General features: G+C 41.0%; 1 protein-coding gene across 1 annotated transcript in view; it reads right to left on the bottom strand.

Annotated features, from left to right (window-relative positions):
• The window catches only part of NSUN6 (NOP2/Sun domain family, member 6), a 79,617-nt gene that overhangs the window by 16,129 nt on the left and 47,487 nt on the right, over nucleotides 1–16,001 (bottom strand). The window contains exons 6-7 of the mRNA XM_010860072.1: nucleotides 12,605–12,724; nucleotides 8,544–8,688 (exon numbers count right to left, since the gene is read on the bottom strand). Of these exons, the coding sequence (XP_010858374.1) occupies nucleotides 8,544–8,688; nucleotides 12,605–12,724 (265 nt within the window). The remainder of the gene's footprint in view (nucleotides 1–8,543; nucleotides 8,689–12,604; nucleotides 12,725–16,001) is intronic.

Genomic DNA, 16,001 nt, shown 5'->3' on the forward strand with positions numbered 1-16,001 from the left:
CCTCCCTGTCCATCACCAACTCCCGGAGTTCACTCAGACTCACGTCCAACGAGTCAGTGATGCCATCCAGCCATCTCATCCTCTGTCGTCCCCTTCTCCTCCTGCCCCCAATCCCTCCCAGCATCAGAGTCTTTTCCAATGAGTCAACTCTTCGCATGAGGTGGCCAAAGTACTGGACTTTCAGCTTTAGCATCATTCCTTCCAAAGAAATCCCAGGGCTGATCTCCTTCAGAATGGACTGGTTGGATCTCCTTGCAGTCCAAGGGACTCTCAAGAGTCTTCTCCAACACCACAGTTCAAAAGCATCAATTCTTCGGCACTCAGCCTTCTTCACAGTCCAACTCTCACATCCATACATGACCACAGGAAATGTTAGGTATTAAATTTCTCTTTTTCTTTGCTGAGTTCTATGTTTGCTTTCATGCTTCAAAATCCTCCCCCTTATGAAATCAAATAAATGTTCATCTATATCTGCTTCTTGTTACCATCCCAGCCTAATTCCTGACAGTAAGCTTTAATCCATGTCGAAGTTACTTTTGTGTATAATCCTTTCCCCACACTGCAAAAAAAAATCATCTAAGAACTATTTATTGACAAATTTACTTTTCCCTCTAGGTTTGAAATGCTAATTTTATCATATGCTAAATTTATATAGATATTTGAACCTATTTCAAGTTCTGCTCCAAATATGCTCGTAATTAAGCTCTATTTTCCTGAGCTCCAAGTTAACCCATTTCTACTCTGCTGTGTGATGCTGAGGTGGGAACTCTGAACTACGATACTTCTTTGCCTGTTGATTTCAAGATTCACCAACAGGAGGCAGAGAAGCAATGAAGGTGGATAGAGGGTGGACAATAAGAGGGGTGGAGGACAGGAGACGATCCTTCCCAAAGGCTTGTTGTTTCTGTCTAAACAACCCCAGGCACAGCCCTTTGCCTCAGCAGCTACAGTTTCCAGCTTTTTCCCTGAAGTATCACAAAGTGGATAGAGCCCCCTGCCTCAAGTGGCAAGTTCCAGCTACCTGAGATCACCTGCTCTCAATCCTGAGTAGCAGCTAGGAACACCCCTTTCCTTGGAGTTTTGAATCCTGGCTCCAGGGAGCCTCTCCCCTAAACTTTGTGGAGAATCCAGAAATAAACCCGTGCACTTACAGTCAATGAACCTATGGCAAAGAAGGCTAAAATATACAGAGGAAGAAAAATAAAGTTTTCAATAAGTGATTTTGGGAAAACTGGACAACAACATGCAAAAGAATGAAGTTAGAACATTTTCTCATGCTGTATATTTTTTAAAAAACTCAAAGTGGATAAAAGTCCTAAATGTATGATCAGAAACCACAAAACTCCTCTTAGAGAACATAGGTAGTACACTCTTACAGAAAGCTTAGCAATTTTATTTCACCTCAGCCAAGAAAAACAAAAGCAAAAGTAAACCAATGGGACCTAATCAAACCTAAAAGCTACTGGCACAGAAAAAACTACCAACAAAATGAAAAGACAACCCATTGGAGTAAACGAGCTGTCTCATAAGGGTTAAAATGCAAAGTACACAATGAACTCATAAAACTCAGTATCAAAAAACCAAAAGCCACTCAATTAAAAAATTGAGCAGAGGACTTCCCTGGTGATCTGATGGTTAAGAACCCACCTGCCCATGCAAGGGACACAGATTTGAACCCTGATCCAGGACAATCCCACATGCTGCAGAGCAACTAAGCCCATGCACCACAACCACGAGCCAGGGCTCTAGAGCCCATGAGCCACAACTACTGAAGCCCACAAACCCTAGACTCTGTGCTCTACAACCAGAGAAGCCACCACAATGAGAAGCCCGCATGCCACAACTAAGAGCAGCCCCCATTCACCCCAACTGAAAAAGCCCGCATGCAGTAATGAAGACCCAGCGTGGCCAAAAACAAATAAATAAATCTTTTTCTTTTAAATAAGCAGAGAACCTGAACAGGCATGTTTCCAACGACAAACAGATGGCCAACAGACACATGAAGAGATGCTCAACATCACAAATCATCAGGCAAACGCAAATAAAAACTACAATGAGATACCACCCCACATCTATCAGAATGCATGTATGCTCAGCTGCCTCAGTCATGTCCAACTCTTTGCAACCCCATAGACTGTAGCCCACCACACTCCTCTGTCCATGGGATTCTCCAGGCAAGAATACTGGAGTATTCTTCACTGGAGTGAGTTGCCATTCCTTTCTCCAGGGGATCTTCCCGACCCAGGGACTGAACTTAAGTCTCCAGTATTGCAGGTGGATTCTTTACTACTGAGCCACGAGGGAAGAATGGCTATAGTTAAAAAGACAAGTAACAAATGTTGGCAAGGATGTGGAGAAAAGGGAACCCTCCTACACTGTTGGTGGGAATGTAAACTCATGCAACCATGATGGGAAACAGTATAAAGGTTCCTAAAAAAAAAATTAAAAACAGAACCACTACTAATGAAAAGAACAAAGAAGCAGAAGACCAAAAAGGAAAGAGGACACTTTCAACATTATAGACCAACTAGACCTACCAGATAGATTTTCCCACAGAAAACTCTATGTAACAGTAGAATACATACTCCTCTCCAATGCACAGGGATCATTTTCTAGGACAAACCATAGGCAAGGCCATACTACAAAGCTCAACAAATTTAACAAAGGTTAAACTCATACAATATTTGTTCTCCCACTGAAACAAAATGAAAATAAAAGTTATCAACAGAATGAAATTTAGGAAATTCCAAGGACGTGAAAATTTTAAAACATGCTCCTACATAACCATAGGTCAAAGAAATGACAGGTATATATCATAAAATGCTCTGATGTGAATGAAAACACAACATACTAAATCTTACAGGAAGTGGTGAAATAATGTTCAGAGGGACAATTATAACTATAAATACCTACATCAAAAAATCTCAAACCAACAACTCAGTCCTTCCATTCTTAAGACACTGAAAAAAGATGAGCAAAGTAAAAATAAAGCAGAAAAAAAAAAGAAAACAATAAAAATCAGAGTGGAAATTAATGTAACAGAGAAAAGAAAAATGAGAGATTCAACAAAACTGAAAGCTGGCTCTTTGAAAAACATCAACAATATTGACAAAACTTTAGCTAGACGGAAAGAAAGATTCAAAATACTAAAATTGGTAATTAAAGGGGGACACTGCTCCTGGTCTTAAAGAAGTAAAACTGATTCTAAAGGAATAGTGTAAACTGTACTGTTGCTGTTTAATTGCTCAGTTGTGTCTGACTCTTTGTGGCCCCATGGACTGCAGCCTGCCAGGTTCCTCTTGTCTATGGAATTTTAGAATACTGGAGTGGGTTGCCATTTCCTTCTCCAATAAACTATATAAATAACTTAAATGCGCAAATTACTAAAAAGATACACAAACTACTGAAACTGACACAAGAAAGAGAAAATGTGAATAAACCTATAATAAGCAGAGACTCAAACATTTTTTTAAATCCCACAAAGAAAAGCCCAGGCCCAGACGACTTCACTGATGAATCCACCGAACTTAAATAATACCAAGTCTTCAAAAATTCTTTCAAAAACGTAAAAGAAAAGCATAATTTCCAACTCATTCTATGAGACCAGAGACACCAAAACCTGATAAAGATATCCCAAGAAAGAAAACCACAGACCAGTATCTCTTACAAACATGGACACAAATATTCTCAACGAAATACAAGCAAACTCAATCCAACAATATATGAAAAAGATTATACACTATGCCCAAGTGGAATGTGTCTCAGGAATGAAAGGTTGATTCAAAAATCCGAAAAGTAATCGAATAAAGGTAAAAAACCACATGATCATCTGAGTAAGATACAGAAAAAGCATCTGACAAAATCCAACACCATTTCATGATTTAAAATATCCAACAAACCAGAAATAGTAGTAAATTTCTCAACCTGATAAAGGCTGTCTATGAGAAACCTACAGTTTTAAGCCACCTGAAAAAAGACTAATCAGGAACCAGATATGGAGGATCCCTGTCACCACTTTTATTCAGCATTGTACTAAGGTTCTAGAAAGAGCAATGAGGCAATGAAATGGAACAAAAGGCATCCAGATTAGCAAAGAAGAAACTGCAGATGAACTAACTTGAAAGACTCATAATTCCCATTTTCAAAATTTCCATCATGGGCTTTCCTGGCGGTTTAGTGGTTAAGAATCCACCTGTAATGCAGGGGACATGGGTTCGACTCCTGGACCAGGAAGATTCCACATGCCAGGGGCCAACTAACTCCATGCACCACATCTACTGAGCCAACGCCCATCCTCTGCCACCATCAGGAGAATTACTGCATTGCAATGAAGAGCAGCCCTCGCTCTCTTTCTAGAGAAAAGATGACACAAACAGATGCAAAGATATACCATGTTCTCCAATTGGAAGATCAATATTGTCAAAATGACTATACTACTCAAAGCAATATGTAGATTTAATGCAAATTACCAATGGTATTTTCTACAGAACTAGAGAAAAAAATCTTAAAATTTGTATGGAAACACAAAAGGCCCCAAACAGCCAAAGCAATCTTGAGAAAGAAAAACAGAGCTGGAGGAATCAGGCTCCCTGACTTCAGACTATACTACAAAGCTATAGTGATCAGAATAGTACGGTACTAGCATTTAACAAAGAAATACAGATCAATGGAACAGGCAGAAAGCCAAGAAATAAACCTATGTAACTATGGGCAGTTAATCTACAGCAAAGGAAGAAAGTCTTTACAATGGAGAAAGGGCAGCCTCTTCCATAAATAGCGCTGATAAAATGGGACAGCTACATGTAAAAAAATGAAATTAAAGAACATTCTTTAACATCATACACAAAAATAAACTCAGAATGGATTAAAGACCTAAATGTTAGACCGGATAATATAAAACTCTTAGAGAAAAACATAGGCAGAACACTATCTGATATAAATCACAGCAATATCTTTTTCAATCCATCTCCTAGAATAATGAAAACAAAAAGAAAGCAAACAAATGGGACCTAGTTAAACGCAGAAGATTCTGTAGAGCAAAGCAAACCATAAACAAAAGGCAAACCAAAGAATGGGAGAAAATGTTTGCAAACCATGTGACCAACAAGGGATTAATCTCCAAAATTTACAAACAGGCCATATGACTCAATGTCCGAAAAAAAAAAAAAAAAACTTAATCAAAAAATGGGAAAAAAAACTCTAAAAAAACATTTATCCAAGGAGAGACACAGATGGCCAAGAGGCACAGGAAAAGATACTCAATATAACTAATTATTAGAGAAATGCAAATCAAAACTACAATAAGATATCACCTCATACCAGTCAGAGTGGCCATCATCAATAAACGGCCAACAATAAATGGTGGAGAGGGTGTGGAGGAAAAGGAACCTTCCTACACCGTTGGTGGGAATGTACTGGTACAGCCACTATGGAGAACAGTATGGAGGTTCCTTAAAAAACGAAAAACAGAGCTACCATATAATCCAGCAACCCTACTCTGGGCCTATAACCAGAGAAAAACATGGTTCAAAGGATACATGCACCCAATGTTCAGCACCATTACAACAGCGAATACATGGAACCAATCTAAATGTCCAGTGACTGATGAATGGATAAAGAAGATGTGGTGTACATATACAATGGATATTTACTCAGCCATTAAAAAGAACTAAATAATGCCATTTGTGGTAACATGAATGGACCTGGAGATTATCATGCTAAATGAACTCAAATCAGACAAAGATAAATATCCTATGACATTACTTATATGCAGAATCCAAAACAACGATACAAATGAACTCATTTACAAAACAGAAACAGACTCACAAACTTAGAGAACAAATTTATGATTGCTAAAGGGAAAGGGTGTGGAGGAGGGATCGACTGGGAGTTTGGGACTGACATACACACAATGCTATATTCAAATTAGATAACGAACAAGGGCCTACTGTATAGCACAAGGAGCTCTGCTCAATACTCTGTAATAACCTAAACTGGAGAAGAATAGATACATGTATACATATATCTGATGCTGAGGCTGAACTCCAATACTTTGGCCACCTGATGTGAAGAACTGATTCATTTGAAAAGACCCTGATGCTGGGAAAGATTGAAGGCAGGAGGAGAAGGGGATGACAGAGGGTGAGACGGCTGGATGGGCATCACCAACTCAATGGACATGAGTTTGAGTAAACTCCAGGAGCTGGTGATGGACAGGGAGGCCTGGCGTGCTGCAGTCCACGGGGTCGCAAGGAGTTGAACACAACTGAGCAACTGAACTGAACTGATATATACAACAACCACTTTGCTGTACACCTGAAACAAACACGTTGTTAATCACCTATACTCCAATATAAAATAAAAATTTTTAAGTCACATGAATCAAGCAAGAATATACAATGGAGAAAAGACAGTCTCTTCAATAAGAGGTGCTTGGAAAACTGGACAGCTACAGGGCTTCCCTGTGGCTCAGAGGTTAAATCGTCTTCCTGGAATGCAGGAAACCCAGGTTCGATCCCCGGGTCGGGAAGATCCCCTGGAGAAGGAAATGGCACCCCACTCCAGTATTCTTGCCTGGAGAATCCCATGGAGGGAGGAGCCTGGTAGGCTACAGTCCATGGGGTCGCAAAGAGTCAGACACGACTGAGCAACTTCACTTTCACATTTCACATGTAAAAGTATAAAACCAGAACACTTTCTAACACCAGACACAAAAATAAACTCAAAATGGAGTAAAGACGTAAAATAAGACCCACGACCTATAATAAGATATGACACTATAAAGCTCTTAGAGGAAAACAGGAGGAACATTCTTCGACATAAATGGCATCAAGATCCTCTCTGACCCACCTTCTAGGGTAACTGAAATAAAAATAAACAAATGGGACCAAAACTTAAAAGCCCCTGCACAGAAAAGGAAACCATAAACAGGACACAAAGACAACCCTCAGACTGTGCGAAAATAATTGCAAATGAAACAAGAAACAAAGGATTAATCTCCAAAACATAGAAGCAGTTCATGAAGCTCGATATCAAAATAACAAACAACTCAATCGAAAAATGGGTGGAAGGCCAAAACAGGTATTTCTCCAAAGACTTATAGATGGTCAACAAACACATAAAAAGAAGCTCAAAAAAAAAAAGATGCTCAACATCCCTCCTTATTAAAGAAATGCAAATCAAACTACAAGGAGTTATCACCACACACCAGTCAGAATGGCTATCATCAAACAATCTACAAATAATAACTACTGGAGAGGGTGTGGATAAAAGGGAACCCTCTTTTACTGTTGGTGGGACTGTAAACTGATATAACCACCAGAGAGAACAGTACGAAGGTTCTGTAAAAACTCAAAATAGAACTACCATGTGACCCAGCAATCCCACTACTGGGCACAACCCTGAGAAAACCGAAATTCAAAAAGACACACGTGCCCCAACATTCACTGCAGCCCTATTTACAGTAGCCAGGACATGGAAGCAACCTAGATGTCTACAGACAGATGAACACACGAAGAAGATGTGATACATGTATCAATGGAATATTACTCAGGCAGAAAAAGTGGCCAAACTGGGTCATGTGCAGTGATGTGGATGAACCCAGAGTCTGTCACACAGAGTGAAGTAAATGAGAAAAACAAATATCATACATTAACACATATATATGGAAACTAGATAAATGGTACTGATGACCTATCTGCAGGAGAGGAAGAGACAGATGTAGAGAACACACTTGTGCACACAGCAGGGAAGGAGAGAATGGAACAAATCGAGAAAGCAGTGCTGACATATACACACTACCATGCGTAAAATAGATGGCTAGTGGGAAGCTGCTGTGTAGCACAGGGGGCTCAGCTGGGTTCTCTGTGATGACCTAGAGAGGTGGGATACGGGTGGGAGGGAGGCTCAAGAGGGAGGGCATATATATATACTGATAGCTGAGTCACAGTGTTGTACAGCAGAAACACCAAATTGTAAAGCAATTATCCTCCAGTTAAAAAACTGCTTTTTATAAATCACATGAATTGAACAGCATCTAATCAATAAACATTCCAGGAAAACAATGCCCATAATTGATTAAAATACGCAAGTTCCTTGAGTAATTTATGAAATAAAGTCTAAATAGAAACAAAGACAGAGAAATAGAGTGATTTAACCAATGCAATATTTTATTCCAGAACAAGAATCATTGCAGTTTTTCCTTTCTAGTTCTATATATCACCAATTCCTCAAGAAAAATGAAGCGTGAAGAATCATAAAACTGAAAGGCTTATATAGAATCTCAACTTCCTGAGCTGTAATACGAAACTAAAACAGGCTAAGAACGAAGAGTTTGACCAAGTCTTGGAGGTTTGATTCTGTATTTAAAACTGGATATTCAAAGATGAGATGAAAAGCAAAAAAGACATCTACTATGCCAAAATATCTTAGACCCACGACAGAGTTTCAAGGCCCTATGGATATTTAGGGGCTGGCACAAAGGCAGCAAAATCTGACTGTAAATGCCAATTACAGAAACCTTTCAAAGATAAAATTTAACTCACCGTCTGTGTCCTTAACCATATCAAGTTTAAGGGCCTTTGTTCCATCGAAGCAAAATGCCCGGATGGAATTCAATCCTAACAATAATGCATTCTGCTTTATTTTTTCTACTTTTTTGGATATTTTATCCAGTGCTATCACTTCTCCCTAAAAAAAAAAAAAAAGAAAAAGAAAAGAAACATAAAAAAGTGCAAATACAAAGGAATCATGAAAATTATCAAAAAAAAAAAATCTCATGAATAATTATACTCTTCCCCACTCTGTTTCCCCCAGTTCTAAAGGTGAATTCATCATTCAAATGTACACTAACTTTACATCAACTACCTATTAAGCATTTCCTTTTAAAGAACACAATCTTGCCAGATAATTTTCTTACAATGTCCATCTACTTTTACTCCACAGAACTCAAAACTGAACAGCAGTGTTAGCAATCTTCTCCCAGGTGGTGCTAGTGGTAAAGAACCTGCCTGCCAATGCAGGAGACAGATGTAGAAGACATGGGTTCAATCCCTGGGTCTGGATGATCCCCTGGAGGAGAGCATGGCAGCCCACTACAGTGTTCTTGCCTGAGGAGCCTGGCGGGCTACAGCCTATGGGGTCACAGACTCAGACACAAATGGAGTGACTTATCACGCAAAGAAACTTTAAAATATCCATTTGAGATAAATATTAAAATATCACCAATTTGATATGCCCTGCTCACCTCTGGAAGAGCATGTTTTTCTGAAACATTTGCCTTCTAGAACTCTGAGATGCAAACGAATGTTACTTGTAAAATCCAGCCTTTATCCCAGTACTTTCTGAGCTATGTACATGTAACAAAAATTCATGTGAATTCTGACAACTAAAGACAGAAAAATATAATCCTGTATCACAGCAAAATGTTCTGAACTATAAAAAATAGTTCAAAAATAATTTTACATGGAAACACTTTAAGTCAAAATCAACAGGGACTTCCCTGGCAGTCCAGTGGTTAAGACTTCATGTTCCAAGGGCGGTGGAGGGGTGGGGGGGCGCGCAGGTTTGATCCCCAGCTGGGGAGCTAAGATCACACATGCAGCGGTGCAGCCAAAAAAAGAAAACATGAAAAAACAGAAATAATACTGCAAAAATTCAATACTTTAAAAATGGTCCATATAAAAAAAAAATCTTTTAAAAAAGTCATTAAAGAGAAGAGGCTACAGTTTTCTGAACAGGCTGTGATATTCATAGTCAAAGCTATGGTTTTTCCAGAAGTCATGTATGTGATGAGTTGGACCATAAAGAAGGCTGAGCACTGAAGAACTGAAGCTTTTGAACTGTGGTGTTGGAGAAGACTCTCGAGAGTCCCTTGGACTGCAAGGAGATCCAACCAGTCCATCCTAAAGGAAACCGGTCCTGAATATTCATTGGAAGGACTGATGCTGAAGCTCCAATACTTTGGCCACCTGATGCCAAGAACTGGCTCATTTGAAAAGACCCTGATGCTGGGAAAGATTGAAGGCGGGAGAAGGGGATGAAAGAGGATGAGATGGCTGGATGGCATCACTGACTCGATGGACATGAGTTTGAGCAAGCTCCGGGAGTTGGTGATGGACAGGGAAGCCTGGCGTGCTGGGGTCCATGAGGTCGCAAAGAGTCGGATGTGACTGAGCAACTGAACTGAACTGTGATATTCACATGGTATTTTAAAACACTCTGTGAAATGGTTCTGCAGAGATAGTGACACACACTGTTCACTGTATTTTGCTTTTTTTCCCTTCTTGTGTGACATATGCACTGACTGCATAGACTATACAGTACTGAAGATTTGCTGATCATGTTCCTGGAGGTGACACCAGGTTGAGCAGTCGACACAGTTCCAATTAATACTGTGATGGACAGGAAAACCATTTCAAGCAAGCAGAACTGGAAAAGTAGGCAAAAACTACCAGAATAAGGTTCCAGTGTAACTACAATGAAGGAGAAAGTACGCTGGCTGAAGGCTGCTTTTACAGAAGTACGAGCCAGGAGGCTACACTTACACAGAGTCTGATTAACTACATTAAAACAAATCAACAATGACAACAAATCAAAAGCAGTAATGAAATCTGGGATTCAATTCTGACTCAGTTATTTCTATTCAGGTTCCAGGGGTGCTGGCCCACGGGGACATTGCCTAAACAGCCCCAGTTTTTTAAGTCTTCACATATTCTCATCCTCTGCTGTTGACCTTTCAACACTCGGCTGGTCCCAGCTGGTCTCAGCCACGTGGTTTCCACTGGCCAATAGGATGACAGCAAAGGTAATGTAGGCAGAGATGCAAAAAGCACTCCAGCAGCATCCTTGTTCTGCATTGTCCTCTGCCACTGCTGATCATCACTACTAACCTCTGCTGGGCGAACACCCTGGCCCCACAGGAAGCTGAGAGACGCAGGAACCAGAAGCAAGACACTCCAGTGGCCTCAGCTGAGCCAATGCCATCCAACCCAAGAGGGTGAGCCCATCAAGGTCATCAGAACCTCTGGCTAACCCATCACTGACCCAGTGCTAGAGCCAGGCAGGCTGGGATCAACTGAATCACACAGACTCCAGAATGGACTCAGGAGTAAGCCGTAAGCCACCCAGGCTGTGTGGCTGCTTTTAAACAAAGCTGATGCTAAAGCCAAAGGCCACCTGATATGAAGAGCCAATTCACTGGAAAAGACCCTGATGCTGGGAAAGACTGAACGCAGGAGGAGAAGGGAACAACAGAGGATGCGATGTCTGGATGGCATCACTAACTGAATTTGAGCAAACTTCAGGAGATAGTGACGGACAGGGAAGCCTGGTGTGCTGCAGTCCATGGGGTCGCAAAGAGCTGGACACGACTGAGCGACTGAACAACATGGCTGATTTTTCCCTGCCAAATGCACTCCTCGCAGAATCCTCCCAATCCAGCAGCTCCGTTTCTCTAGGTTCTCTGGCCAAAAACCTAAGGAGTCACCCTCAGTTACTCTCTCATTTCACAACCCACGTCCAACCCACCAACAACTCCTAACAGCTCCAGCTTGAAAATATAGCCAGAACCTGCCCAACTTCTCACCCGCTCTGTGATGTCCCCTGACCTACTGTCTCCTAAGTGGTCTCTCTGCATCTATTCCGCCCTCTTACAGCTTGTCTGAGGCCTTGGCCAATGTAAGAAGCAATCTCCCATCTCTGGAGCAGGTGTGAAGTCCCCTCAGACCCTGGCAAAGCTCCTCCACCAAAATGCCTCGGGCCTGACCCCATTTCTCTGATTCTCTCCCTCGTCACTTAGTCCACACAGCAAAACTACTTCAGGTTCCCCCTAAAAGTCAAGACAGCCTCCAGCCTCAGCACATTCACCCTTATGATTTCCTCTCACTGGAACATCCTTCCCACCTGTAAATCTTCCCCAAATACCACCTTCGCAGGGGGACTCTCCCTTGCTACCCACATGAAACTGCAAACTCACTCTCCCGTCTCGCCATATTCCCAAGCCCCAGGGCCCTCCCTTTGTGTTTCACCACAGCCCTCACCACAATTACATATGCCTTATCTTCTACTCATTTGTTATCTGTGTCCCTTTACTGGAGCGTAAGCTCCATGAAGAAGGACATTTTGGTCACTCTGGTTTATTGGTGTACCCCAGTACTCATCGTAAGGATAAGTCTTTTTTAAAATCAGTCCAGCAATCAATTAAAATCTGACTCTTGATCAAGAAAGCTATAAGTTCATTGCCTCATTTTAGATCCCTTTGCTGTCCACCTGAAACTATCACAACATTATTAATCAGCTACACTCCAATATAAAATAATTTTTTGAAGAAATAAAGCTATTGTAACTGAAGCTACTAGCATGTATATTTTAGGAACCATCTGGTTTTATGGAATTTGAAACAAACAGGAAAGGTAACGTCAACTCGCAAACTTTTCTTGAGCTGAAGAATCTCAGTTGAAGCACAGAGTGGTTACAAAGCCACAAGCAAATATGCACATGAAGGAAAAAGCAGTAAAATCTGAGCTACAGTTACCCAAGGACAGACTTCTCTTTCATGACAGGGATACAGTGCACCATGGGCAGTTCTGCACACGGACGGCCTCACCTGATCGTGCATCAGTGCTGCAATGTGTGTTGTTTTGCCTCCGGGTGCTGCACACAAATCTAGAATCTTCTCTCCAGGCTGAGGATCCAGAACATGGCTTACTACAGCAGATGGCAAATTCTATAAGGAAAAAATAAAATGATCAGCTGTCAGTGACTCTAGATCACTTTAAATTTCAGAAACAGAGAAAGTAGAGATTACTGGAGGGACTTCTGTGCTTAAGAATCTGCCTGCCAACGCTGAGGACATAGGTTCGATCCCTGGTCCAGAAGATCCCACTTGCCGCAGAGCAACTAAACTGGCACACCGCAGATAGAGAGTAGCCCCCGCACCACAATGAGATAAAGCTCATGCTCAGTAACAAAGACCCAGAGCAGCCATGAAAAAATAAATAATTTTAAGAAGAGATTACCAGAGGTAACCCAGTACAACATCCTCAGCCAAGAGTATGTTTATTGTAAATATACCAGTGTCAGAAAATTCTCAGTTTCCCAGAGTACCTTGTGATCTCACAAGGCATCCATACACACACACACACACACACACGACGCATTTCCCCAACCAATTCACCAAAAAATGCACACTGTCCTTTTTCAATTCAGTGGTTCTCAACATTCTGAAAGCAAGATATGTCTTATAAGTGTGAAAAAGCTTTGTATCTTTACCCAGAAAATGTACAAAACCTTGCCATATGAGATGCTTTGCTAATTCCGACCGAAGAATCTTCGTTTTATGCCACTGATGCCTCTTAAAGGCATATCTGGGTTCCTATCTCCCCACCATGACCACACTTCAGCAACAGAAAGTGAAAACATTTTAGCTATTTCTGGTTAGCACTCACAAATATATTATGAAAGATTACACAAGCCAAAAGTATCTCCATTTATAGGTATAAATTTTTATTAAATTATTAACACATTATTAGTATTCATTATATAAAGACTGGAGGATGACGGGTCAGTCTTCAGTATGATAGAATAACATTACATAATCATTTATTTTAAAAATTGCTTGGCAGGAAAAAAAATAAGAGGTTAAGAAACATAGGGCTATTTTTTATTTATTCATTTTTTTAGTGTTTCAGGCCACACCAAGAGGCATCCAGGGATTGGATCTGTACCCCCTCCTCTGTGAGCATGAAGTCATAACCACTGGACCACCAGGGAAATCCAACGTGTGCTATTTTTTAAGTTCAAAGGTTTCCATTCATTCTTACGCTGAAACACATCGATTCATAGGTACTCAGAAATTTGAGAGGGTTACAGTGCTCAAGTGAATCCAAGATCACCCCTTCAAAAGAGAAAACCAATGGTGAGGAAGGAGACACAGACAAGCAAGCTCTCCTTCTCTCTGTGCACAGAAGGGCGTATACCGAGTATTAAGACCAACGCACATGTCAGCGCTCTGCAGCCTCAGTGTCGTGCGGCTGATGACAGGATTTTTACCAAACGTATTTAAAGTGCTGTTTCACTGGCCATTGAAATTCAGAGCTTTTTTGCTTATTACAATGCCACCTGAAAAAGGAAACAGACCAGCGCAGCAAAGCTGACAGGGAGCTCTCATTTGGGTGATCAGCCTAGCCAACATGGTCACATAGCGTGGTCGTCCACAGTGCCCAGTAAAGGGTCTTCTTGAAGAAGCCAGAGCTCTCTGACCAGGTCTGCGTTAACTAGAGAAAGTCTGACCTCCCTGCCCAGGAAAAGGCAATGCTGGAAAGGGTGCTCGCTATTTCCCAAGCTGATGATGTAACAGATGACTGTTTCAAAAAGCTGCAGGTGCACAGCCTCAACCAAGAAGGTACCTGGGATATAGCTGCAATTTCGGCTTTTTATGCCATGTCCAATCATCTTGCTCATTTTGTCAGTCTTGTTCCCAACAAAGAATTCTATTGGATGGGCTAAACCAATGATGTTGAAGACACCAGGAGTGAACCTGCTGCTCACAAAATATAAAGACCTGAACGGAAAGATCAATGTTTACATTTCTAACACGTTACATCACAGGACACCACTTGGGAAGTAATTTTTTTTTTTAAATGTTGAATCAATGGATAGGAAAGAAAGCAAATAAATCTGTCCACTGCCTGCTTGATGAGATAGATCCTAAGGAACATTCGACATCTGGGTCTAGGGAAACCTTTTACGTTTTCACTTTTGTCGTGATCCGAAAGGAACATCGGGAGCAAAGGAGTTCAGACAACGCTTAAGGTATTTCTGATGAACTGATTGACATCTGTGACTTTCAGCAACAGCTGAACATTTTTTAGCTTTTAAAAAATACAGCTACATAGAAAATGGTCTATACAGACTGTGGTTTGAAATAAATTCCTTGTTAACACGATGGTATTTAAAGGCTCTGAGGACTTCCCTGGTGGCACAGCGGATAGGAATCCGCTGCCAATCCAGGGGACACGGGTTCAATCCCTGGTATGGGAAGACTCCATGTGCCACAGAGACTAAGCCCATGTGCAACAACTCCTGAAGCCTGTGCCCACAACAAGAGAAGGCACCACAATGAGAAGCTGGCACACCACAACTAGAGAAAAGCCCACACAGCAAAGAAAACTCAACACAGCCAAAAATAAACATTTTTTTAATTGTTAAAAAAAAGCGGGGGTGGTAAAGGCACTGGAAGGCAGTGGGGAAATAAAAGCAGGCACAAAGTTATTCTTTCTTTACTGCCTTCTCCATTTAACCTCCAGCGATTTTTGCTTGTTCACTGAAAGGTCTTAAAATCGTGGTCATCTCAATAGAATTTTAGTCCTTGTGTAGTTTCTTCTTATTTTAGGTTTTAGTAAAAATTATTTCAAACAAGAGAGCACTCACATTTTAAGTACAAGTGTAAGAAAAAAGCCAAAATCTGACACACTACTAAATGACTTGTTCTATGTGTTACAAATATCACTGCCTTAAGTTGGTGGCCATCTTAAACTTTTCAGGAATCATTTTCATTTATCTGACAGAGATACAGGCAAATCCATAAAATGTTTCTGTTTCTACTTGACTTCTTTCAGTTCAGTTCAGTAGTTCAGTCGTGTCCAACTCTTTGCAACACCATGGACTGCAGCACACCAGGCCTCCCTGTCCATCACCAACTCCCGGAATTTAATCAAACTCATGTCCATTGAGCCAGTGATGCCATCCAACCATCTCATCCTCTGTCATCCCCTTCTCCTCCCGCCTTCAATCTTTCCCAGCATCAGGGTCTTTTCCAATGAGTCAGTTCTTCGCATCAGGTGGCCAAAGTATTGGAGTATCAGCTTCAGCACCAGTCCTTCTAATGAATATTCAGGATTGATTTCCTTTAGGATGGACTGGCTGGATCTCCTTGCAGTCCAAGGGACTCTCAAGAGTCTTCTTCAACACCACAGTTCAAAAGCATCAATTCTTTAGTCCTC

This window comes from Bison bison, unplaced genomic scaffold (assembly GCF_000754665.1).
Source record: "Bison bison bison isolate TAMUID 2011002044 unplaced genomic scaffold, Bison_UMD1.0 scf7180017864461, whole genome shotgun sequence".
NCBI lineage: Eukaryota > Metazoa > Chordata > Mammalia > Artiodactyla > Bovidae > Bison > Bison bison.